A 26,739-nucleotide genomic window follows, 5' to 3' on the forward strand; every position below is an offset into this window, starting at 1 on the left:
CTCAGGCAGCTTGGTGCGGAGTTTTGAAAGAACATGAAATTCTAATTGCACGATGTCCTGTAGAGAAAATACAAGAACAAAGATCAAGTTTTCCACTTAGATCAGAGAGCCATCCAGGCAGTGTGTCCAAAAATTGAGGGATATTTTAGGGGAAGAGTATTGTTTGAGGAAGAAGGAAAGAAAGAATAATGCATTTATATAAATTTAATAAATCCTCATTAAACTCTGTGAAACTGATTAAGTCTTAGTTATTTACTATACCATGCTCCTGAAACTGTAGTTCATAGGTTTTTGTTAAGTGGGCAACATTTACAGCCAGAACTCTTAATAGTGCTCAGATTCCATAATTAGCCATTTGTCTATGCAACATAACTGCCAGTTTGGCCACTGAAACATGGCCATTTGTTGGAGGCTGCCTTGCTAGGACATGAGCTCTCTGGAGAATCTGGTGGGTAGTCACATTGCCCTGATAGAAGCTTCTGTAGTTGTGGTAATGTCAGGACTTAAAAGATAACAGTCTCAGCAGTGTATGAATTCTGCAGTTTTCCAAGTTGTTTCTCTGCCTGTGGAAAGTTTGAGAAAATTTGAGCAAAATCCATATAGCTGCTTTTGAATTGAAGACGTAGAAAAATGCATCTTTCCTCCTAAAAGTTAATGTTACCATTCCTTTTACTCCCATGTCCCCATAACACAACTATCTCTATAGAGAAAAATGTTTCAGATGTTTCTTCTCCACTGAGGGCTAAGCCTTTGAGTAGAAACACGTGTGTGTGCTTTTAAAGATGTTTTTTTAGAGGCTAACTACGTGTCCTCCAGCTCTCTTCAAAGGCTCTGAGTGCAGTAAAAGATATATGTGAACATACCTTACCTGGGAAAGCAAAGATAGGGAAACCCAAGTGCAGACTGCACCTAAGAGGCAAAGTAGTTTCCTCAGTTTTTGAATGTCACTGGGATTTGAGGTGACCTCATTTAATCGTTGGATTCCATATGACTGCACAAGTGTAGGCTCAAGGTGGGCAAAAGGTGGTGGAAAGGCAAAATGCCTACATCTGAACGTCAAGGCAGGGATGTCCAAGTCAGCCCTGGCCCTCTCCTTTTGTCTTGTGGATAATTATGGAGAGGATATTGTGCATCTGCATAATTCATGCAAATATGAAAAATCAGACCACTAACATTTTTACCTTAGTACATGTTTTTGATCAACAACCAAGGGAAAACAATGACATTTCATACAATAGAATTCATACGAGGAATGGTGATCTGTTATTGAACATTGGCATGTAATATAAAATCTATATGGCCTAAATAGCATTTGAAGTAAGTTTTGTCCATACTTTGCACAGCATTTTCCCAGCTTGGCAAATCACCTATGCTAATGAAGTATAAAGACTGTAGATGCTTGGTTGAATCATTACGAATTTGAAGTAGAACAAAATTTGCTCCCTTATGTGTGTGTATATACATCTGTTTGTGTTCAAGTAAGAGTATGATTCTCATTCACTTGTGTTTGTATCTGCCATGCTGTGTTTGTATGATGTCTGCAGGTTAAGAAATCATTACAGAGGTTACCAAGTTTCCTTAAAACAAAAAAAGTATTTTTGGAATTACATCTTATATTAGGAAAACCTAAAAGACTATAAAAAATATGCTTGATAGCAACTGCCCAATTTTACCTCCCCAAGCCAAAATGCAAACAGCATTTAGGTCATTCTTCCATTGATTTACTGAAGGACAAATAATGTCAGACAGTTTTTAAACAAAAACAAAATTTCAATTTTGTTTACCTCTTCAGCACTCCAGTTGGATGTCAGCTACCATTTAGCTGGGCCAATAATATTGATATTTGATGTCAGTTCTTATTCATTACTGCGCCCAAATGATGTGAAAGTCAGATCTTTCAGATGTTTCTATGGATGGCCAAATAAAGCCAGGGACGTCTGACTGCATCTACCAGACACAAACAAGAAAAGAACAGAATACAAAATCAAAAAACTATCTGCTCTTATTGTTATTTATGTATTCAAAGTGTTCACCTCTTTGCATAAACTTAAAGCCAGTTACTTGCAAAGGTTACCTAGTAGTATTAAATGTGTTCAATTATACATGCAAAAGGGCTAATAGGTTCTTCCTCTAGTTTATTTCTGTCTCCATGCATAAGAAATATAATTATAGAACTGAATTACATTTTAAATACAGATTTTAGTATCATTAGTTAACCATTTTCAGGCCATCGAACATCATTAAAAGTAAAAAAATAAATCTATTCTGTCTCTGTGTCATGGCAAACAAAATCTGCATCGGCGTTCTCTCGTTTCACCTGTTGGCAAAAAGCTCCTTCTGATAACAGTGAAACTCTCAGAAACCTGTGCTAGAATCCACTCCCACATCCATTCTCTGAAATATTCATGTTATTCCCTATTTTGGGAAGTAATTTTCCTGGAATGCTCTCTTCTCTTGGCCAGGCATACTGTTTAATCACTTCCCATCCTCTCTGATGCTGTTGTTATTCACAGACCCCTACAGTTAGCACATATGTGCCTGTTCTACACATTATGTGTAGACCAGATAAGATGTTCTGAAACCACTGTAGAAGAATCAGGTAGATCCATCTTTATTTTGATCAGGTTAAATATTTTTGCTATCCGACTCTGGTATCAGAGTCTTAAGATAGAAGGCCGGATAAACAAGTAAGAATATGTCTAGCAGATATCCTAGAAGTAAAAAATATTCCTCCAGCTCTTTCTGTGAGGAAGCTCCAACATGTATGGACTTTTCTGAGCGTGTTCAAAAGGCCAAGAAAATTCATGATGTATTGGTTTGTATGGGGGTGGCTCTCCCAAGGTGCTTTATTCCTGTGTCCTTAAGGAAAGAGACAGTCTCTTAGCCAAGGTGCTTCAATGGGACTGAAAAAAATCTGAGCCCCTTGTTTTTAAATGTCACACCTTGTTTGTGTCATTCAGTTTCCTATCTCCATTTCTAGTTTCTTATCAGAGATCATTTGCAAAGAAAAACTTAGTAATAGGTGTCATACACCTTGATAAGTCAATGACAGAGAAAAATCCTTTTATTCTTTCACACATAGCAGATAATTGTAACCAAGAAAACCTTCAGTGTCAGTGTTTGAATGCACCGACTGCCACTAGAGTTTACCTCTGCACTTCTAAATCAGGCAAAATGCAGTTCCTTCTCTGTCTTAGTTCAAAAGAAATTTGGCTTCCTGGATTAGTTTTGGATCAATTTCACAGTTATAATTTCTTCTGGAGAAAAAAAAAAAAAAGCATTTTCTGTTAGACTTGAAGTTTGTTTAATCAAGGCCCATGTTGCCTTTGGAAACACGGAATTACCCAGCCTTTCTATTCTCCCCAGTGTAATTTATTTGTTTGAGATTTTAAACCCAGTCCTATCAAGATCACTAACCCTGAAAATAATCACAGGTCGAGAAAATTCACATTCTTTTGTCTTAAGTATTCAATACTTTTTATTATTTGTGTTATGAGAGGTGAGGTTAGCTCCTTCTGCCACAGGACCTCTCTGCTCCAGTCTCCAGGAATCCCTTCTGGTGCTCTTTGTTGTCACCATGCAGGTACTCTCAGTAAATCACAAAGTATCTTGTAACATTCACCCAAACAAATAGAGGAGCTTAGATTTGAGAAGACCTTCTTTTGTTCTCCCTGATAGTAGGTTCTAGGAAAGTATTTCAAACCCATCAAGAAATGGAAAGCAAAGAATCTCACTGTAGCAGTGATCATTGCTAAAAAAGCCACTGCCTTGTATTCTCTTTTCTTGCTTTGCCAGGGAAAAAGAAGGCACGTAGTTTTTCCCAATAATGATATTTGTAGAGACATCACTTTCAGCCTTCTCTGTCACCAGGCATTATAAGATGGATATCTACCTGTCTGCAGGTATTACCTTACAGGCCCATGTTCTGTAAGAGGTGTTTTGTTGCTACCTGGTCAGTCCTTTCGGTCCCCTCTTTGCGGTATGTACTCTTAGCTGGATCCCAGTAGTTCTACGTGGTCTCGGTGCTGTGAGTGCAGGACACAGCTCAGGTTACTGTGGAGTCTGCTAGCACCTACTCTATAACAGTGAAATACCTGAGGGACAGCTGCTCTGCCTTGGGAGCAAGCTGCATGTACCATGATGGCTGAAAGCCTCTAGTCATGATCATTGAGACTTCTGTGCTCCATAAGTGGACCATTTGGAGATAGTGTAGATGAGGAATGTGGGGTAGGAAGCAGGGCAGGTGTCTGCCGTCATACTCTCTCATTCGTTTGTTTTAAACCAGCAGTAAATGAAATATTTAACTTCTCTAATTGAAGCTTTTAATCAGATTTTGCTCTCGTTTAAATATTTGCATGTGATGAAGCTTTGTCTCAACTCTTCGTGATAAAAGTTTGGAGTACTGCATAGACATGTGGATTTTAGACAACTCTGTAAAGGCCAAGAAGAGAAAATGCAGCATCATTTTTAACTAGCTTGGACATAATTTGGTTTTGAGTAACTTTAAAAAAGACCCTCAGCAGAAACTGATAATTAACTGACCATACAGTATTTTCTTGTATGTTTTCAGACTTTATATTTACAAATAGAAACATATTGTTATGTCCATTTGCTCCTAAGTATAACCAAAAGAAAAAGAGATTATCTCTTTTAATGTGATTTTGTTTGCTTAATTCTGTGTTCTGCAGCAAATGTGACCCTCTGTGTATACAATACATGAAGCAAGCGCTGTTTAGCATGCAAAACTGCTAGCAGTGTGGAAAACTTTGCCCTTCTTTCTTAGAGGAGAAGAATTAATTTGTGTATCCTAAGGAATAAGGATTTTTTTAAATTGCATCTCCTGGCCCAGCACGCCAGACTTTCCTGTGGCAGGTGCACACAGGGGGTCCAGGCCCCAGCATAATTAATTTTTTATTTTAACAGCTGGTTTTTAAACTTGTCATTTTGCAAAACAAATGAAATCAGAATACAAAGATCCATCTAGATTCTTTTAAATTCAATTTCCCACATGCAGTACAGTGAAACCTGTCTCTCTGTGATATTTCACAGGAAATTATGTTTTAAAATACATGAGAAAGCAGCATACTGTCCCTACCCTCTATCCTGTAACTCTCTCATGTGACAGTCATTTTCTTGATACATTGTGAGACTTTTATCCATACTGCTGTTATCACTGACTTGAATGGGAATCATTGCAGACACTCGGCACTGAGTTGTGAGGCCAGTCCTCCAGATGTGGCTGCTCACGCTGAATCTGCTCAACTCCAGCTCACCCAGCACTCCTAGTTTGCTGTGGTCAGGTGTGGATGGGGACTTACGTTACATTAGCCAAGTTACCTGTTAAAATAGGTGCTATTGGTATGGTTTTGCATCGGTTACAAGCAGACAGTTAACAGCTTTTCCCACAAAAAGCATGTTTGTGCAAAATTGACTTTTCAAACGGGCTTAAACTAAATTTGGGTTAGATAAGTGGGTTTAGTTTAGACCAATGATTTGTGTTTGGTAAGAGGACTCTTGAGCTGTTTACCCCTTATGAAATCATGGCCAAAGGGAAGCAGGGTACTTGAAACAGTGCTCTTTATGTGGTTGTGTAGTATACACAACAGTGGCTTTATACAATACAAAGTTGGATTTAAAATGAATTTATGCAAGAGTGAAAGTAGGGCCAAATTTGGAAAGGCCTCTCTGTTATGAAAATGCAATTAATCTGTAGTTGAATAAATATCACTCTTAGAAGGTACTTGAGTATCAGATTGATTTAATATGAAAATAATTGAGAATGCACAGCTGATGTCCACCAGGGATAGGAATGCAGATTATTCTATTTTGATATTTAGTTGGTTTTTTGTGAGGTAGTTCTCAAAATAATGGGATGAGATTTGTTGAACTGATCATTCTTTCGCCTGAAATACTTTGAAACTGGGAGAAACATTCACACACTTACCAGAATTCAGAACTGGGCAAGCTTCTGTGCATACATTTTATATAGTGGTGATATTTCTTATGCATTTAGTTTCCCTTTAAAAACGCCCAAAGACAAGATAAAGAGCCAAATATTAAGTCAAACTTTCTCATTTTACATGTTCCTTTGATAGTTTCTGTTAAAAAAACCACATGTAGTTTCCTGACACTTATTTTCTTTCAGTGACTTAGATGTTCTGCATTTTAAAATGGACAATTTCACATTTCAGCAATAGATCTATTGCCATTAATACTAATTTGTGAATTTATGAAAGTATGTATTACATCTATATTTTAACATTATTGCAGTGGATACTAACCCGTTTTTAAAAATGCATTTATTTAGACTTTAAGGAACTGAGTGACAATAAAGTCCCTGTACTTGAACGTGGCATACCCTAGGAATTTGTTACGCTTATTGCTCTCAGGAGTGTCTAATCAGGTAATGATGGCACCTAACTTCACTTTAGTCTTGGTATCTCTCAAAATATGGAGAAAAGCCAGTAATGGCAATTATCATTCATCTCCTCCTTTCACTGCACAGCTCCCAGAATTCAAAGGCACTTCTTTGATGGTTAGAAAGGAAAACCAAAATTGATTATTTTAAACCTCTGCAAAAGACATTGCTCTCTTTGCAGTACTGTTTCAAGTGCAATGTCAACTATGGCTAGCAGTAACTCTGCAGGGAGTGCAGTGATCTTGGGTTTCATATGTAAATTTATGCAAAAGGCTTCTGCAAGCCTAGCATGTGTTGTTCTCCTCAAACACCACAAGGCACTTCATGCTACTTGATGTGGCAAAGGGAAGAGAGATTCCCTCTGTTTCACCACAGCAAGAGGAAAGCCTGCAGAGTGCATGTAAACAAACAAGAGACCCATGATCCCTCATTATTTTTGAAAGTCAGAAGAACTGGAAATTCTGCTGCAACAAAGTTTGCCACAGGCATTGATTACCTTTAATGGAGCTCCTCCATTGGAGGACGCAAGGGGTTTCTTTATGAGCCTCCATATGCTCTGACAAGATAAAATTAATAACCTAGAAATGATATCATTTTAGGATACTCTTCATCTTGATCAAAATCATCACTGAGAAAATGAGGATAGGAAGTAAAAAAATTCTATCTCAACATCTTTAAGTTTCTGAGTATGCGATGGCCCACATAACTGTTCATTTATCAGCACAGACATCTCGTCCACATGTTCTTTCCACTTCCTGATATGTTTGTTCCTCCTCCGCTTTCTAATAGCAATAGACTTTTGGTCACTGATCACATTAAAGAGGCATCTATGTGCCTCTACCCTTCTGTAATAAATTTCACTTCTGCTTGAAACATCTCCTGAGGACTGTCTGGTTGTTCCCTTTGCTCTCTTTGGCTGTTTGCATTAACAGCACTCACCTTTCAGTCAGAGCTTCTCCGTGTGCATCTCTCTCCTTTGCGTTTCCCACCAGGACTTGCCGTCTCCAACTGCACACTTCTGAGTACCTGCAGACAGTCCTCATGTTATAGCTGAAGCTGGTCAAGTCCCAGCATGTACCAACAGCAATTGTAAAGTATTTGATATTGGACCATAATTTAGAGTGGCTAATTTGAAGAATGCTACATTTTTACAGCACTTCTGATGAACTAACATTCTTTCACCTTCGTTACAGTAAGTGATCAGTATGTCTGTGTTCTGGATTGCAGCATCACGTGAAAGAGGAAAGCACTGACACAGAATTCCCCTATTATGTTTGCAAAGCGTGGTTTGACTTACCACATCATTATGAACCTCAGCTGCTGGGGCGCCTGAAGGAAAAAGAGCCAGCAAAAGAATTGGAGCTGGGACAGGAATGATCCCTGCTTCCCACAGGCATAAAACATCAGTTATCCTGAGGCGTCTCCTTTGAGCTAGTGGGGTAGGTGCTGATATTGTCATGTAAGCGGGATTAAGAGAGAGCTTGGAACAGATTCTCGTAGGTTTGAATCCATAATGTTATTTAATAATAGATATTGTATTGCCTGTTTGTTCAAATGCTTACAGTGCACATCGAGCTGGATTAGAGGAGGAGGATGCTTTTGCTCCAGAGCATGCACAGTCAGTACGCTCTCAAAACCTGCATATTGAACCATAATATCAAGGCATTACAATAGATCAGTAATCACAATAGGTATGGCAAAAATAGCCAAATTCTTACAGCAAGTTGTGCGAGTTCTGCACAGGGCAAAATTAGGAGCTGTGCATTGACAACTTCTAATAAAGTTGGAGGGTTCTTCTGTAAGAACCAACAGTGAAGCTCTGAGAGATGATTCTTTCTGCATCAGTATCTTGGATTCATCTCACCTCCAGAAGAGCTGATATCTCACCAGTTTGTGTCTGTTCAAAGCTGTAAAAAATGTCACAGGGAGTGAGGACCAGACCGTGGTTGCTTGAGCTGTGGGTGTTCAGTTGCTTTGAAACATAAATAGTCCTTTGTCACTTTGATCGCAATGCTTCTAGTCAAAACTATAAAAGGAAAAAGCTAGTAAAAAAGCAGATGGGAAAACACTGGTGCTGCCTGTAAATAACCTTTAATCACCCCTTTTCCCTCACTCTTGATGAAAATAATTATTAAAAATAGTTCACTACACTTCCAAAGTGGTAATCAGTGTAGCTCTGTATTTTTGCCAGGCTAAGTAATTCCATGTCTTTCTAAGAAAATGTTATTTTCATTTGAAACTGGGATGATTTAAGCCTGATATTTCAAAAATGGGTGGTGATTGATTAGTCATCAATCTAATAATGGACTACATCTGCATTTTTTCCTCTATCTTTATCATATTTTACATAATTCATTTGGCTTAATTGGACATTAAAATCTTTTTCCATGTAATGACTACAGCAGATTCACCCTCCCCTGCTTGGATTCTCTTGAGATCCCTCTGCCCTTGCTCGCTGCTCCTCAGAAAGCCCAATTACACCCCGTGGGATGGGGTAGCACAGGGATGGGACTCTGTCTGCCATGCATGCATGCCCCCTGTTATTTTTTCTTAGCATAGTTAGTTTTTGCATTACAACAAGGCCTGAGGTAGTAACTCTCATCAGGTTTCTGATGTACTTCATGCTGTAAATGTGGGAAGTAATGATTCCTTCTCTTAAAAATATTCACTTTAATGCATATAAAATGGTGGTAAAGTGATTTAGGATGTGTCCCACGAGGAGCATCTTAGAAATGCAGATTATTTGAGTCTGTCTCAGTCTGAGGTAGCTGAAGCTATTCCTCATGTGGCCACTTTGTCTACCGGCAGTTAATGGCAAGGAGTTTCCACCACGCTTTGTGTACACAGAACAAACTCCTTTTACTTAGTTCAGAGACTGGTAACAAGACTGGCAAGACCAGTATCAAGCTCATCAACCCTTTGTTATGCCAGAGGTCAATGAGATTCCCAATAGTAATGGAAAGGGAAAATAATTATCAAGCTTCTTTCTAGTTAGCAAGGGGCCTAGAGCTTGAATCTGTTTCCACTGAAGCTGATGAAAATCTTGGTCTTGTCATCATAAGAGTCCCTAAAAGACACCTCATACAGCTACATCTGTTTTGAAAACAAAGGACTTGCAAATCAGTAAGCTTGACTGATTTGATATGAACTTTTCATAGGGAAAATGAATTGCCTGTTCACTCACTATTTTGTCTTTTTAAAAATATTTGCAAAAGGTCATGAAACAACTACTGACCTGCCTTCAGAATTAAACTTTGAAGAGGATACTCCTGGGAGGGGTTTATCTCAGTCTAAATTAGATAAAGCCACTTGTTGTGGTTCATATATTATTGATCTTTCAGCAATAAATCCAGAGCTGTGTTCATAAGCAAGAGACATAATTATTCAGATTTTTATCCTTATTGCTGGTGTGAAACAGCAATTTTCAGGAAATATTTGCCTAAAGTGTACCTGGTGATTAGTCCTATTGTTAATCATTATTAATGTTCACAAGAAAAAAAAATGTATATTTAAAAAAAAGGAAAGAAGGAAAGACATTTTTAAAACTTCCTGGAAATGTTATAAATCTGTTAATTCCTGATGTTATAATTATTTGTGTTACAATGGTTTGCAAATGCCAATTGAGATTGGGATTATGATGTATAAGGAGCTAAGCATACCCATTTTAACGGGAGATCTTCTGTGATATAAAGATATTCATTAAGTTGGCAGGGAAGGTAAAGAGTAGAGGGTGGAACTATAAAGGCAATTAAAGGACTTGCAAAGTCCTTTAAGTGGAGCCTGGAACAGAACCAGTCTTTGAATCCAGACTAATTGAATCCATGTATAAATTCTTTAATCACTTCAGCGTGCACATGCAAAGAAGTACCAACTTGATTATATAGAATAGGAAGCAAGTCTTACCAGTTTTATGAATCATTCTATGTGCTCTTTGATTAGAGGAAGTGATAGAACTAAGCTGTGGCTGCTGCAGCATAAAATGTAGTGTAAATGAAAATCAGTACAACGGGAATCTGCTTTTGCACGTTTTCTCTTTGGATCTCATTGTCTCCTCCTTTTACATGTAGGAAAATCAGTCAAGCCCTGATGGTCCAGCTTGCTGTTCAGTAAAATATGTCATCAAAAAGACATCATAAGAAAGACTTTAGTGTGGCAAGAAACAAAAAGAAGAAAATGAAGAGCAAGGCAGAGGGCTCTTCCATGAATGACTAAAACAGTAACTGTAAAAGGAATGAAAAAGCCAAAAGCTCGTAGGAGAATTCAGAGTGATTCCACTTGAAAGCTTTTGAAAATGGCCCCTGGCCAGATGCAAATGAGTTCATTTAGCATATGACTTATCCCTTTCTTTTTCTTTGAATGGCACGTAGCTTCAAATTATCTGTAAGCTTGATTACATTACTGGTTTATTTCTTCCTATTGAAAAGTTGTTATCCCACATCTCCAGCTCACTTGATGTAGAAAAGGTATGTAATAGAGATGACATCAAGCGAAGAAGTAGTGAAATGTAATAGCTGGCTCATTAACGAAATCCTTTTGGTACATTTTTAGTGTAGCACCTGCCTAGGTATCAGTAATAATTAACGCATTTAATAATAAGTCTGTGGACAGAGTATGCTGAGGCTGATGAAATACCTGTTTGCATTGTGTTGACCTGTTACCATCAGAACCCTGTGTTTTCTTCTGTTTGCAGATGAGGCCTACTGTCTTTACATGGAAATCAGGCAAAATATGCTACTGGGTGTTGCATTTTATACACAGTATGTTTATACCAGGCATCTGGGAGGAAGTTGATAAAAAGTCGACAGCAAGAACTGGTTGATCTTGCTACTAAGATAGGTTGTAAACCCTTTGGAGCAAGACCATCTTCTCTAGCACAGCACCTAGCACAGTGGGGTGGTGCTCCCAGACCAGGTTTCTCCAGCACTGCTTCTGTTCAAATAGTGTCTGCAAGGATCAGAGGGGCTCCTCCTTTCTCATGTGGCCACAAATCACCTTGTGAAAGAGAGCTTAAATAACAAGTTAGGATGGTTCAATGTATCTGGTACCTACTAACAATTTGATTGTGTAAATTTCTGTGGGAGGGGAGGTTTGTTTACCCTTGTGTTTCTTAGGGATCTGTAGTAGAAATGGGAGAAAATAAATATGGCAGAGAATAGGATGGCAAGATTGAAAGAGGATGTGGTATGGATCTTTTCTTGTGGTGTGCCAGCTACTGTAGAAAAATTAATTCCTACAAGGAAGAACCGGTAATAAAAGTAGATCAAATTGTTTTCCTCGTAATTATGTAACTAGTAACGATCCCTTAATCAAGGCCAGTGGGAAGGTCAAAGTCAGCTCTACAGTTGCAGTCACTTTGCGTCAGGGACTGTCTCTGATCAATGTTTGCATAATATCTATTTTAGCGAAGCATTCTTGGTGCTATTATGATCTATTAGCTGGGCCATGCCATTACTTAAGAGAGAAGTGTCGTATTGAAAATCCATGGACACAACAGCTGATGACATAAGGAGGAGTCACAGAGAATCCACTGGAGTGTCTTCCATAACTACACTGAGTGGATTATGTGCAGTCTTACCCGGATGGGCTGTCCATTGATATAGTTCAAAATTGCTGAGTTACCAAAGCTGTAATTAAGGAGCTTTTATTGAAATGAAGTATATCGGACACATGCAAAGCAAGTTTGAAGGCAGGCATTTTCTAAAGCAAAACAAACCAAAACCAACCCCCCGAAAAGGTATTATGTACTAAAATGCCTCTATGGATAGAAAAAGATCAGGAGTAAAATCCACGAATATGTCAAAGTCATATTAAAGATTATGAAATAACAGGTATAAGGGATACTAGTGATTTTCTAAGTGGACTGTTGATAGTGACGGACATAAGCTTTGCAGAAGAAAGTGAAAAGAAAGAGGATGGTGAGGTGTGGAATGCTGGTCCAGAAGGTGAGTACTTACACTGGCGAATGGAGGGATCTTTCTACATGAACATACTCAGTTCCTCTTCCCTTTACTGGCATGGTAAAAATTACCTAAGGAAAGGCGACGTCCCACTTGATTGTGCGTGTCCCACCCTCCCGCTTCACAGTTGCTAGTTGCTGCTGTGTGCCACCTTCACCAAAACCTCTGCTCAGCTGAGATAGGCATCTTTAACCTCTATGAAAGTCAGGTTACGGGGATCTCAGAATGGGCTTCCAAAACTGGCGATCAATTTTGCAAGAGTTGCTTTATAAAAATCAGTGATGGGTACTTTCATAGTTAATCCAGATTACATGCTATCTGAAAAGGCTGGGGAGGAGAGCAGGAAAAGCTTCAGCTGTTTAACCCAGAAAACAATACAGATACTGTAAGTGAAATGCATCAGGGACAGGGAAGAAGGGGGGAGTCTTTCTGCAAAAAACCCCTTGTATTTAACCTAAAGGATATAGATTGCATGTGAACAAGTACTTTTAAACCCTTGTTTTATACTTATGGACTGAAAGATTTATAAATGCAAGGACAGGCAGGTTCTAGATCAGCAGCAGGGAGTGGATGGCAGAACTGCTGCTAATCTGGAATTCAGTCTTCTATCACGGCAAGCGTATGAAAGCATTGCTTGTAAGAGTAAGGGACTGGATTTGATGACTCTTCCAGCCTCATATCTATGATGCTGCTTTTTTTTTTTTTTTTTTCTCCCCATTAAAAATTTGCTTTATTGAGCTCCAGTTGAAGCCATGCAACAATCTGGAGCATAGCTGTTGTATTTGGGGGTTTTTTGTTTGTAGCCCAAATGGCCTGCTTGACCTTGTTGTTTGTATAGGCTGAACTTCATGAAAGGAGCCAGATGAAATGAAAGAGAATTAGGTGGGTACAGCTGGTGAGATAGTTAAACAAATAGCTTTTCCGTAGTACTCAGCACCACTATATTGAGGTGGGATGTAGTTAAGGTTACTGAGCTTTTTTGCAAAACAGCGCAGAGAGCTTACACATTGCCAGCTGAATTCTCCAAGTAATGATTACTTTGTTTCTTGGTGTTACTCTGTATTAGTCCCTGTAACAAGCCAGAATGGAGTTTTGACATGTTAGATCTCCAAATGAACCTAAAGATTTCATTATAGTTATACCATGATAGCGTTTCACAGGCCATTACTTTCTACTTGAGAAGGCAATGGATATTTTCAGATCTTAATTCCTCTATTTGCTAGATAACTCCACACATTTTCTTGCAGGCATTATTTACGTGAAAGGTGTAAAAATTAACTGAATGTAAAAAAAGTCATGGATGCAGCATCTGGCCCATGTTTTACCTGGTTCTCAGTTCCATACCATTGTGATTCTCCTTCAAAACAATATCCTTTACTCTTATCTTACACTCTTGCATAAATTGGAAAAGACATTGACTTTGATAACTTGAGAGCACACCAGCTGAGCTGGTTTTGGCGTTTTGAATCTTTATTTAGGAGGTTAAAATGAAAAGTAAATGTTTCTACATTGGTAGCTAGGGGTTTCTTTCTATTATGGTGGCAGGAATTAGCTAACAAAGTTATGTTTGGGCATCCTTTACCCTGCCTTCTTTTGACTTTTGCATTTGTTCATATGCTACATATTCAAAATACTTCTGCCAGTTTTAGGGTTTTTTTTGTTTGGTGGTTTTTTTGTTGGTTTTTTTTTTTAATTAATATTGAAGAGAAACATGGGGGGGTCATGGTCCTGCTATCTTTCCTCACATAGATAGTCCCTGCATGCTTCTGATTCACTGAAATGAGTGAGATTGTCTTTAGCGTGGCTGTTAATGAATCTACAACAATGAAGGAGTGTCTGTTCTGCTCTAAGGTTATGTTTCACATTGAAAACATGAGTAGACAAATTAAAAATCAGGGCTAAAGGGCCATTCCTGTGTCTCTGTGAGAAAAAAACATATCATCACAAGCCACGTTCTTAGGGGATACTGGTATCAAAATTCAAAATAACCTCTTTTCTCTTCCTTATTTACAGTTTCTCCTGAACTGTTCTGTTTAAAAGTGTCCTGGTTTCAGCTGGGATGTAGTTAACTGTCTTCGTAGTAGCTGGTACAGTGCTATGTTTTGAGTTCAGTATGTGAAGAATGTTGATAACACTGAGGTTTTCAGTTGTTGCTCAGTCGTGTTTAGACTAGAGTCAAGGATTTTTCAGCTTCTCATGCCCAGCCAGGGCACCTGACCCAAACTGGCCAATAGTGTATTCCATACCATGTGACGTCCCATCTAGTTTAGGAACTGGGAAGTGGGGGGGCAGGGATTCGCTGCTTGGGGACTGGCTGGGTGTCGGTCGGCGGGTGGTGAGCAATTGCCCTGCGCATCATTTGTACATTCCAATCCTTTTATTACTACTGTTGTCATTTTATTAGTGTTATCATTATCATTATTAGTTTCTTCTTTTCTGTTCTATTAAATCGTTCTTATCTCAACCCAGGAGTTTTACTTCTTTTCCTGATTTTCTCCCCCATCCCACTGGATGGGGGGGGAGTGAGTGAGCGGCTGCGTGGTGCTTAGTTGCTGGCTGGGTTTAAACCACGACAAAAAGTCATATTGTATCGTTGCTATTCAAGTCAACATAGTTAAGAGGCTGTGAGAACCTCACATATAATAACTTACATTTATTTAAATGTGTACAGTTACTATGTCTGGCATCAGTGGGTATCCAGCCCTGTGTCATAGGCCGCCTTCTTTGCAGAAGTACAAAAGTCATGCCTTTATTTTGTTTCCAACATTGACAGGGTGATACAATTGCTTCCTGTGACTCCTCCGGCATGATGAAGCTCTGGGACATTCGGAAGTCGGTCCCTATTTTATCTGTAGATGCAGGCCCACATCCTGCCAACCAGGTCGTCTTTGATCACTCTGGTAGGATTCTAAACTTTTTCTACCTAAGGCATGGTTTGTTTTGAAATCTCTCTAATCTCTCTCCCGTTCTGAAGCCAGATAGCACATGCGAAACAGCATAGATGTGTTAATTTTAAAGAAGAGGTGCCTGATTGTGGCAATGATCAATACACTTGTTTCCTATGGACTAGATTGGCAAATTGGACTAATGGTCCATTTATATAAAATGAAAAATGTGCAATAACAAAAAGTGCAATTAATTACAAAAATAGTACATAAAATACAGAACTGATCACTGGGGATAAAAAACTTAGGGAGATTACCTATGTTCTGGTGACGTTTATTCTCCATTACTATTTGTTGTTTTATTAGCTAAGTCTGTACTTGCATTTCATAACCAATCTCACTAAGTCCTCTTATAATTGCCTCAGAAATTCTTTGTGTTGACAGGACTGCTTATTATGCACAAATAAATGAAGTAACCAGTTATTTTTCATCATCAACCATGTATTATCATGTCAGCAATATTGTGAGCAAACATGCATTTTCATTTGAAGAGGGGCTGTTGTTTGTTTTAAAACCAGTATTAATCTTCAATTCCAAAGCATGGACAAGCATTCATGTTGCAGCACAGAATTAGATCCTAGCTTAGGAAATCGTTCTTACTCAAAGGTAGTACAATATGATATGATATAATACAATAATATATAATGTAATATATATAGGTATATTAAAAAATATGTCTACATTTGCTTATGTTAGGTGCATAAAATATAATGCTTCAATAGAATATGAGAGATAATTAAGGAATCATTAAACAAAAATAATAGTATGATATTTTGTCATAATGACCCACATACTGTGGAATGCATAATATCAATATATTAAGTCACTTGGCAGAAAACTTTGCCATCAAATTCTATATTATTTGTGTAGTGATTTCACAGATCTCTCTGCTGTACTATTGTCCTGGTTTCAGCTGGGGCAGAGTTAACTGTCTTCCTAGTAGCTGGTACAGTGCTATGTTTTTAGTTCAGTATGCGAAGAATGTTGGTAACACACTGATGTTTTCAGTTGTTGCTAAGTAGTGTTTAGGCTAAAGTCAAGGATTTTTCAGCTTCTCATGCCCAGCCAGCGAGAAAGCTGGAGGGGCACAAGAAGTTGGCACAGAACACAGCCAGGGCACCTGACCCAAACTGGCCAACGGTGTATTCCATACCATGGGACGTCACATCTAGTTTAGGAACTGGGAAGTGGGGGCGGGGAATCGCCGCTGGGGGACTGGCTGGGTGTTGGTCTGCAGGTGGTGAGCAATTGCCCTGCGCATCATTTGTACATTCCAATCCTTTTATTACTACTGTTGTCATTTTATTAGTGTTATCATTATCATTATTAGTTTCTTCTTTTCTGTTCTATTAAACCGTTCTTATCTCAACCCATGAGTTTTACTTCTTTTCCCGATTTTCTCCCCCATCCCACTGGATGGGGGGGGAGTGAGTGAGCGGCTGCGTGGTGCTTAGTTGCTGGCTGGGGTTAAACCACGACAACTATTAAATAAGGTATTTTCATTTCCAAGGGGAAAAAAATGCATTGACACTGTCCATTTTTGACAGCTTCCCAAACCCAAATTTAACCACTATTCTGTTTATGTATGTAATTTGGAATAAGAGCTCATTTTTTGTCAGGAGGATTTGAAGAAGTTTTGCATTTTTGTTTCCGGACTATAATGTTGGGTCATTTGCAAAGGAATCGCATCCCTGAAAAATGCAGTAGCAATACTTCTAGCCAGATGGGAACTTTCCAGTAGAAAGGTTATCAGCTTCAGATAATCTAAATGGGCAAATTTTCCCATCATTTGGATAAAATCCAAAATTTTCTCTGCAGGGGTAACCACACAACAGAGAGATCACATTGGGATGGATGATCACAATGAAGCATAATGCAACAGGATGCAATCACACCTAGCTAAAGATAGGAAAATATCTAGCTAAAAGAGGTTATCACAACTCCTGTTGTTTGAAGAGAGATAGTGCCTACAAAAGACGAGGCATACTGGGCCCTATCCACACACACAGACTGAAAAGGCAATGCCTTTTCTGAATAGGTACCTTGTAGAAATGCAAGCATACTAATATCTGTTTGTTCTGGAGCAGTATTTCATTTACTTGATGAGTGGCTGGAAGGAACACGTTTTCTGCACTACATCCGGGGGAAATACGCGGTATAGTTTAGCAAACCTGGCTTTGCTTGGGTGCAGCTGGTTTGGTTACTGCTAGCAATGCAGTGTGGGATGCAGTCTGAGGTGAGTATCTCTGGGACCCTGGGTTTGTGGATGTTTAACTTGCGCTGACACCATGTTGTCATAGCTTTTTTTGCTAATACCAGAGTTGCCAAGCTACCTAAACCAGAGGTAGCCTGTGTAGTCCTAAAATGGCCCTTGATACATCAATGAGAGAGGCTGAATGATATGTTTGTCTGCAGCAGCAGAGGACTAGATAAAATGATCCAGCAGATTCCTGCATTGTTTGTCTAAGCAGTAATTCATGGATTTGGTCAATCTAAACCATTCAGTCAGTCATTTGAGTGGAGTTAACTAAAAGTAATAACCATGTTGAAGTAAGTCAAACAGCCAGAATACTTCAAAAATAAATGGTGATGGGAGAATAAATCCTATGTTTAACTAACAGCCCGTTGGGCAAGGGACATCTGTCTCATTTGGGACCTTTGTCTGTGGAGAAGCTTGGGTGGATTTTTCTGACCTTATCAAAGCATGGCTTAATTTTCAGCTGTATCCCTCATTTTCTTCTGGTGATGTTACACCACCTCATGTAAAATACTTGACTGCATTAATAGTCATAGACACTGGAAGCAAATTGTTCAGCACCTTACAGGTGGATTTAATTACTAGGTTACAGAGCCATGGTTGAGCAGGTTTTTTTCTTCTGCCCGGTAATTATTTAAATTATAGCTAATAATGATAGAAGGGGTTTATGAAAAGTTTGGCAGTATCAGCAAACGAGATTGAGGTCAGAGATAGTAATGACCCAACTAATGGAAGATTTTTGTTTGGTTTTTCTTTGTATTGTTTTCAAGCAATTATCATTGCAGATGCAATGTAGACAAACACATCTTACATTTTGTTTTTAAGTGGTACTATCTTTTGTTGGTATGACATGCAGTGGATGGGAGTTGCTTAACAAAGAGCTAGTACCAAGAATGAGTTTGTAAGTTCCTGGGATTCTCCGGATGGCATTGTTGTGGATGGTCCTTGCTAACTCTAGTGATCCGAATGCTATTCATGGCATAAATGCGTGACCATAAAGCCATTTTCTGCTTTATCAGAGCCACACACAGTTCTTAAATAAGTTAGTGAAAAAAGTTGTGTATAAATCTTTCTGCTTTAGCTGCACTCTGCCTTAGCTTTTCTTTAGCTCAGCTTAGGGGTGGACTTTTCGATATGGCATGCTTGTGAACGAGGAGAAATTGATTACATGCTTAATTACCGTTAGACTTTATGTGGATTTTCTTCTTCCCCCCAGTCCTTCTGAAACTAGCTCATGGTCTTGCAATGAGAGGTGGTGATGGAGCTGGCCAGGACTCAGCCCACTGGGGGCAATGATCTTCAATATTATGCTTAATATCAGAAATACAAAGGAATATATCCTTTGAATTCTGCATGCTGTGAATGGTCTCAGAGAGGGGACCAACTGTGGTTACTGTGCAAGATGGACCACAATATAAATGATTTTTTAACTAAATTCACTTTTTTTCATATGCAAGTTAACCAGCATCTCCATGTGCTTATATTCTTGTGTAGCATTCATTAATCCCTTAAACGCCCTCTTGTCATCACCTTTTGTGTTTCCAGTTGCTGTTTAGAAAATGTACTTAATATGATTAATCACAACACAGTGTTGTGTATGTAAGACTTAGAGAAGCTGTAGAGGATTCTAGTTTACATGCTACAACTTATTTATTTATTATCATAATGTATTAAAACAAACCAAACAAATCCCAATACAACAGCAGCAGTCCAAAATCACTAGCAGTTACTGTAAGGCTAAGGGAAAGCAAACAGTATTTGGAAAAATATACTGCTAAATTTTGAGATCCGGAGATACATGTTATCATTTAATCTGCTTCCATAAGCTTGGCAGTGTTGCTCTCAGCATTGAAGAGGTGTGAAGAGTATGTGATTCTTCTGCCAGAGCACAAACAAATAGCCTTACAATGCCTCTGAACACCTCAAAGGGCAATATATACCTATTTTATTTAGAAGGAGAGTATATTAAAAGAATGTAAAGGTTGTAAATTAATGTGAAAGTTGAGAAATGCCAGGATCAAGGTTACCTTGTGAGACAAGTGGTTTATTTTAGGAGACAGGAATTCTGGCGGTGCAGGAGACTCATTGTTTTGGGAAGTGACTGTCGAACAAATGGTACCACTGTCAACCATGGTGGGGTCAGGGTAACTGCTCAGTGTTGCTATCTAAAAGCAAGCTTAATTTGCTTAATTACACATCACATGACATTACGCAGGACCATTACCATGAGACAGCCATTAGTCCAGTGGGTGACAATTGTTTACTGTTCAGTCTGGAGTTGGTTTTGGTGTTAAATAGTGGTCTAAAGAATTTGTTTCTGTATATTACCCACCCTTTACTGAATACAGAATTATTGATGGGATTTTCTAGGATGCCATTGCTGAAGCATTTTCAATATTTGCACCTGACATTATTTAGGCTATCACTGATGATATTAAAGCCACTGGCTATCCACACAGGCCTCATGAGGGATGGAGGGATGGAGATTAAACCTCAGATTGTTAGAATTTCTGCGGATACTGAGTCTTCAGGTAGAGTTCCAGAATCACAGTTTTCAGATTCCTTATCCGGTAACAATTTCTGTGCTCAGAACAGAACTGGAAGAAATCGTCCTTGTAAATTGAGGGAAAAAGTTCAGAAGTATAAATTGTATTTTTAAATTCATCTGTGCCTAGCTGAGTATATATTCTGTTTCTTAAAGGAAACGTAAACAATATTGATTTATTAAATGGCAGTCTCATTTATTTAGAGGTTTGATCTTGCAGTGAGGTGCCCACTCAATTTTCTCTTTGATTTCCTCAATTTTGGTTGGTATATTGTCTGCAAAGACAAGCTTGTATTGAGATGCCAGGTGTCTGTCTTTTCTCTTTCTTTCCTGCTTTCCTTCACATTTTTGGTTAATCGATACCACTTAAGTGGCACTGAGTAGATAAAGCTTCATCTTGGCAGGGGGGGGGATTCTTCTAGGATAGAAGCAGCTCTCCTTTGCTGGGAAGCTGTGCAGTGGATTTTGCAATTAGCAGTTAGATGTGGGGAGAGCAGGGGATGCACCTGCACCTCTCGGATCTTGGGAGGGGACTATGTCCAGGTATCAAGAGGACCAGAGCAGGACAAGATCTTGACTGTTTATCTCACTTTTTTTGCAGTTTCTGAAGCTTGTTTTTTGTATTTGTCTCCCTCTTGCTTACTGTTAAAGTCATGCTTGATGGGAGAAAAATCCTCTAGTGCAGAATTTACCACAGTAATCTTTTTCGCAGCATCTGATTTTGTCCATATAGTGCAATTATATGCTGACATTAATGTGTGTTTTTCCCTATGACCCCCATTTCTGACTAAAAAGCTTTTTTCATTACAACACTTTATTGCTCTGTGTTCTTTAATCTCCAAGGCAGATTACCTGATAACATCAATTGATTCCTTAGGGTGCTTTTCCCCTTGTGGTTCAATGCCTGAGTCTCTACCTCAATTCTGACTACGTATAGGCTGTCACAGGCAATACAGTCTCAACTTGGGAAATTTATACTTTAAGTTATTGCAAATTAATGCAAACTTCTGATCACTGATTCTGGGTATTGAGAAAAAAGAAAACATGAAGTATTAAACAACTGCTTAAGTAAATGCTTTTCCTCCCCCTTTCCCAGTCTCAGCTTAAGCCAAACATCTCTCCTCCCCCCTTCCTAGTCTCTGCTTGCCTTGCTTTTGCTGTGGGCTGCACCCCACCATCCCAATTCCTTTGGTGCAGCAATGGGAGATGCGAGATGTTGGGGTTGTGTGTGTAATGACTTCTGTCTGCCGCTCCTCTGTGCTCCTTACTGCTCTTCCTCCACTGCTCCAGGCTGTCACTGCTTCACAGTAGGTCACCCACGGGCCACAGGTGTCCCTGCCCCGACATGGGTGTATATCCATGCATGGACTGATGGGGTGCTCATGTAAAGTAATTGGGGGCTTATGTGTAAATTAGTTGGGTGTCAGTGCATAAACCGATTGGGCACACATGCATGAACTGATGGGGCATTCATGCATAAGACAATTCGGTGCTCATGCGTGAACTAATTGCGTGCTTGTGCATGCATTAATTGGGCGCTCATGCATGAATGTAGTAAACTCTGCAAATTGATGCCCAGTATGAAAAGAGAGCTTGTTGTATAGATAGATTGAAATAGATATAGGTGTAATTCTTTGGATTTGTGCTGGCACAGAGCTCAGACAACTCCCAGTTCTGGTTGTTAATAAGTTTGGACTTGCTACAGTGCTATAGCTCCACCTAACAGGGCAGCAAGGTGATCAAGCCTTGGTTTTGGAACACATCTTTCCAATTCCTTTGAAGCATTTGCTCTTTACTTAGAAAATGGAGACTAGTTCTTCCTTATTTTGCTGCCCACTTTGCTTCTGATTCAGGCTTTTCTCAAGTCTATTCATAAAGCACAGGCTACAATCTTGTACATCACTCGTTCCTCTCCTTTCTCCCACCATGAATTGTTTAATGTCTGTCCCATCAGAACCCTTTTCTTCGCTATGGGTTCAGCCCTGCAAGATAGGTGTGTTTTCACAGCATCCTTACGCACCCTTTTCTATACAAACTAAGGATTCGCATGTTCTGTTTCTTTTAAATATAATTGATCCACATTCTTACAAGTTTTGCTTGATGAGCACAAATGCAGCCACCCGCATCTCTTAGTTCTCCATTCTTTATTTGGCGATCAGCATTTTTAGTTTGTCTTCACTTTCTTGGCTTCAGCGCATCTCCAAGTGCTGCATCAGTGCTCTGCATCTGAGCACTGTTCTCATGCGTGCCTCCTCTGCCAGGCCAGCGCAGGGGACACTTCTGCAGAAACTGGGCCAAGTAGCAATCAGTCACAAAAAACTCTTCATTCCAAAATGGGATAGGGCTAAATGCCAAAGTCAAGCTTTTACTTTACACTGGCAAGTTGCAAGCAGTAGTGGGTCTCCATTTCTCCTTTGTCTTGTCCATCTCTCTCTTTTTCTCATTACTCCAAACTTGAGTATCCCTTCATAAAACTTATCATAATAAAGGAACCATCAATCTACAATCAGACTTACAGATGGGATTACAGGGAGAATGAAAGACACTCTTAAAGTCTGTGGTATGTGTTTGGCCCATGTCTGACTGTGCATCCCTACTTTAAACTGGTCTGTGGGAAATAAACTTTCAGGTCCACCATTTGTTGACCAAGCTGTTTTTATACAAGCAAAAGATTTTCAAAAATTATACCTCAGATAGAGGCAATAGTGGTGGGCTCGTTCACCTCACCCACACTAGAAGAAAGGTTTTGTGCGTTGTCCTTCAAGCTGAAATCCCTGCTTTGGGAGAGCTTTGCAATAAACAAATGCTGTTGCTCCAACTGTGTGCTCTTAGACAATGCACCAATATTGATGTTTTGTTCCTAGGTGGCCTGCCCATCCTGAGTGTTTGAACTGACGAATCCATTAGTGGACTCCCTGGAGAGATTCCTGTGTGGTCTGAGTTGGTTTACACAAGTCATGACCTATTTTCTAGTCCTGATCATGCAGCTTAGTCTTGGAAGTCAGATCAGCAACATGTCTGTGTCAGCCCTCTTTCTCGAAGGAGTGCTTACAACATCTGTTGACCATCCTTAATTATTGCTATGGTTATAGCAATGGTTTATGGGAGTAAAAGGATGTGCTGAAAGACTACATTATTCAACAGTAATTCCTTGTCTCATAATTGTCACCTCTCCCCTCAATGCTGCTGTGTTTCATTTCTCGTTCTCAATGTTTGTTTTCCTGACCATAAAATTCTTTAATTTGGAGGTAGTGGGTAGATTGGAACTTACACACATATAAGCTGATTGACAGATCATTTTGTCTCCTTGTTTCATGGGGGTATGAAACTATCCTTATTTCTGCCTGTTGCAGTTTTTCAAAAGGGAAAATGTTGGCAATGAATTTTTCCCTTTTGTTGATCAGAAGAGTTGTGCCACACGGTATTTGTTGTGTCATGACCATTTTTCAATATGAGTAATCTCTACAATATTTAAATATGCTAGAAATGAAAAGGGATTCTTAAAATATATGACTTTATTTTCAGTACACACATAATTTAAAATGTATGAAATATTTGTCCTTTGGAAAGGAAAGGGAGGTGGCTTGGAAACCCCTTATTTTACATTTTTTGCCCTAGATGCAAGATAGTATTTTGTCTCTGGCTGTGTTTTCTTTGCTGAGCTAATGAGGGTGGGGACTGTGTTCTACTGCAGGCAATTGCTTTGAGCGTTGAGCACTTTGAAGAGATTAGCCCCACTGATATTCCCTTCATCTTTATTAGAGAGGAATGCTTCCTTCCCTGGAGTGTGAGAAGATGGACAGCTATTTAAGAGAGCCAGCCTTTTTCAAGTAGATACTGCAGTACTAAATATTCCCATCTCACTTGCCTGTGTATACCCAGGATAAAAACAACATTCTGGAAGCCAGGCCTGTGCCTCATTAGAGCATTATATTGACCTGCTAGGGTTTTTTTTGAGGACCCCACGTTGAATGGATTATTATCTGACCAGTTAAATGTTATTCTTCAATGAGAAGCAACAGTTTCAGCTGTTCAGGCAGTCAGCCAAAACATGGTGATGAGCAAATTGTTTGTTCCAAAAGTAAATGAAGGGAATGTCCACATGATTTTTGCCATCCTTGTATTAAACTAACAGAAGCTGAAAACTGGAGCTTTATGCATCCCAAGTGGGGCATAACTGATCAAAATTTTGATTCTCCAGCAGCTATCTACAAACTGAATTAAAATGGTTTGCAACAAGTTGGGTTTTTCCTAATCCCATTTAAACTAGGCACAAGTCTAATGTATTTAACATCTCGTCTCTAGCATTTAGTGCTTTTGTGACTTTACTAGGTCCATGTGTTCTATTTTATATTTATTGTTTATATTAATTCCAGCTTACAGAGTGCTGCAATTAGCAAATTCCCACTTTGAATATATTTACAGTGATTAAATGAGAACTCCTTTCCTTCAGTCACACTGCACAGCTCCATCTCAAGCCTGGCTTAGATACAAGAGCTTCATCTCCTGATTAACTTATTCCTGCAGACAGTCAGAGAGTAAGGACCTCTGAAGGTCATCACAGCCTTTCTTCCATGAAAGCTCCTTTTAAATATTGACAGCTATCCAGGTCTTGTGTTTTGAGTAAAGCATCTGTATTGTATGTAAAGAAATGAATCGATACTGCATTCATCATTCATACCCTGTAATACAAGAAAGGGATTTTTGAAATAAGGTATAATATTGATCTAGTATTTGTGTGTACTTTCTACGTGTTAAAGACGCAAGATAGAACAGCCATAGCATTCTCTGCCAGGGACTGGATAGGTCAGGGAATCTGTAAGGTGACAGCAATTTGCATCTTTGTCACTGTTGAAATTAAACATATTTTCATCACTAACCAAGAGTCATTAGTTATCTGGTAGCTTTGTGGACTGATCCAGAATTGTTCTGGGAGCGTAGAACATATGCTTATGAAAAGAAGAAATTGGGTGGTTTTAAGGGAAGCAAATACTTACGAGAGAAGGAGACAGAGTCCATTGGGATTGGATGCTTTAGAGAAAAAAATAATTCTTGTGACAACCTAAGTAACTCAAGTATGTTGTTTCAAACTTAAGGATAATTTAGGTAATTTGGTCTATTTACCCACCATTCTTTTCCCTTTCAAGAAGCAAAGTTCATATTTTGAATGAAAACTTTGAAATGAAATGTCAGACACTTTCATGTAAAAAATCTATAAAACGATCCATAAACAGTATTTAGCTTTCCACTTTTTTGGGGGTAAAAACTATGCCAGTCTATGTTGAGTTTGAATAACGCACTTTCAGTAACTCAAAAACTACGTTTTATCAAACTTGCTATTTTTTCAATATTCATTTTTAAAAGTAACTGAATTCTAAAAGAAAATTATTCACCTCTAGATACCTGTATTATGATTACTAAAAAAGTTTGGACTCCTTGAACAGCTCTTTTACTTGGTAAATGAAATATATTTATGAGCTAGTTCTTTTCAGAGCTTGGGAAGTGGCATCTCTTTTTTAAGAAAGAGATCATCTTTAAATTAAAAGTATGCTGTCCTTAGCCTATTTTTATTTTATTGACAAATTGTCACAGGAGCTAAAATGCATAATCATCAATAGCAAGTGATCCATGGAGCTATGCAAAATAAATTGATTAACAATATAATCTCCATATAGATGTCCTAGGAGTGCTTGTTATTTTTTATGAACCAGTCTGGGAGTCTTGGTTGCTTTTCATGGGCCAGGTGGAAAAAGGTGAGTGAGACAAAGTTCAGGGCATCTCTGCAGTTATTCTGTTGCTGCTAGCAGTCAGAACTAGCTGAAATGGTGCTCTAATGTACACAGAAATGCATCGTGTTTGCTGAAAAGGAAAGAATGCCAGAAATTTGCTCCTATCACAGTATCTGCCAGCCTCTTTTTGTCAAGCCTGCATGCCAACAAAATAAACCCATTGGCTTGAAATGAATTTGAGGGCCGAGACAAAATCCCTTTGTCATGAAAGCATGATTTTCATTTCTTTGTTTTTAATGCTGTTCCACTAGTAAGAAAATTATGAGTTAGATGCCTTTGAGGCATTTAACTTACACTTATGCAGAACTATTCCTCAGAGAAAATTGGATGCAATTTTAGGATTAGATAACTGACCTAGGAGAGAGAGAGTGCAAAACTTGCATATCCACTTTTTCCAGATGGATATTCACTAGGAAGCCTTCAAACTGGTCATAAATATTGCCTGTCCGTTTGTAAAGGCTCACACCAGCAAGCACATGGTCATTTCCTGGGCAGAAAGACATTTTTTGTACTGCGACTTTTGGGCAACAAAATAAAGTATTTTAATTCCCTTTCTTTTTCTGTGGCAAAATACTATACATGATGGTGAATGGAAAAATAAGGAAGAAAAGAAATTCTATAAACAGCCTCCAAAGCCTGACTTGGATATTTGAACTGTTTGTTTGTTTTGTTTTTTCCTCTGGAATGAACTTACTTTATTTCTTTGCCTGTCTTTAAACCTGTGAAAATATCATTTATGTAGAGCTGTTATCTCTCTGAGTATCACATGCTCATGGGGAGTAGGGTAAAATCTACTTACCTGTAGTCTTTCCTCTCTAAATTAAATTG

The 26,739-nt window shown here is 38.8% G+C and overlaps 1 protein-coding gene across 1 annotated transcript in view; it reads left to right on the plus strand.

The window, feature by feature from the left end:
* SPAG16 (sperm associated antigen 16) overlaps positions 1 to 26,739 on the plus strand; it is a 439,096-nt gene that overhangs the window by 314,831 nt on the left and 97,526 nt on the right. Inside the window, exon 15 of the mRNA XM_069782045.1 lies at positions 15,149 to 15,275. Within this exon, the coding sequence (XP_069638146.1) occupies positions 15,149 to 15,275 (127 nt within the window). The remainder of the gene's footprint in view (positions 1 to 15,148; positions 15,276 to 26,739) is intronic.

The sequence above is a fragment of the Haliaeetus albicilla genome, chromosome 4, assembly GCF_947461875.1.
Source record: "Haliaeetus albicilla chromosome 4, bHalAlb1.1, whole genome shotgun sequence".
Lineage (NCBI taxonomy): Eukaryota > Metazoa > Chordata > Aves > Accipitriformes > Accipitridae > Haliaeetus > Haliaeetus albicilla.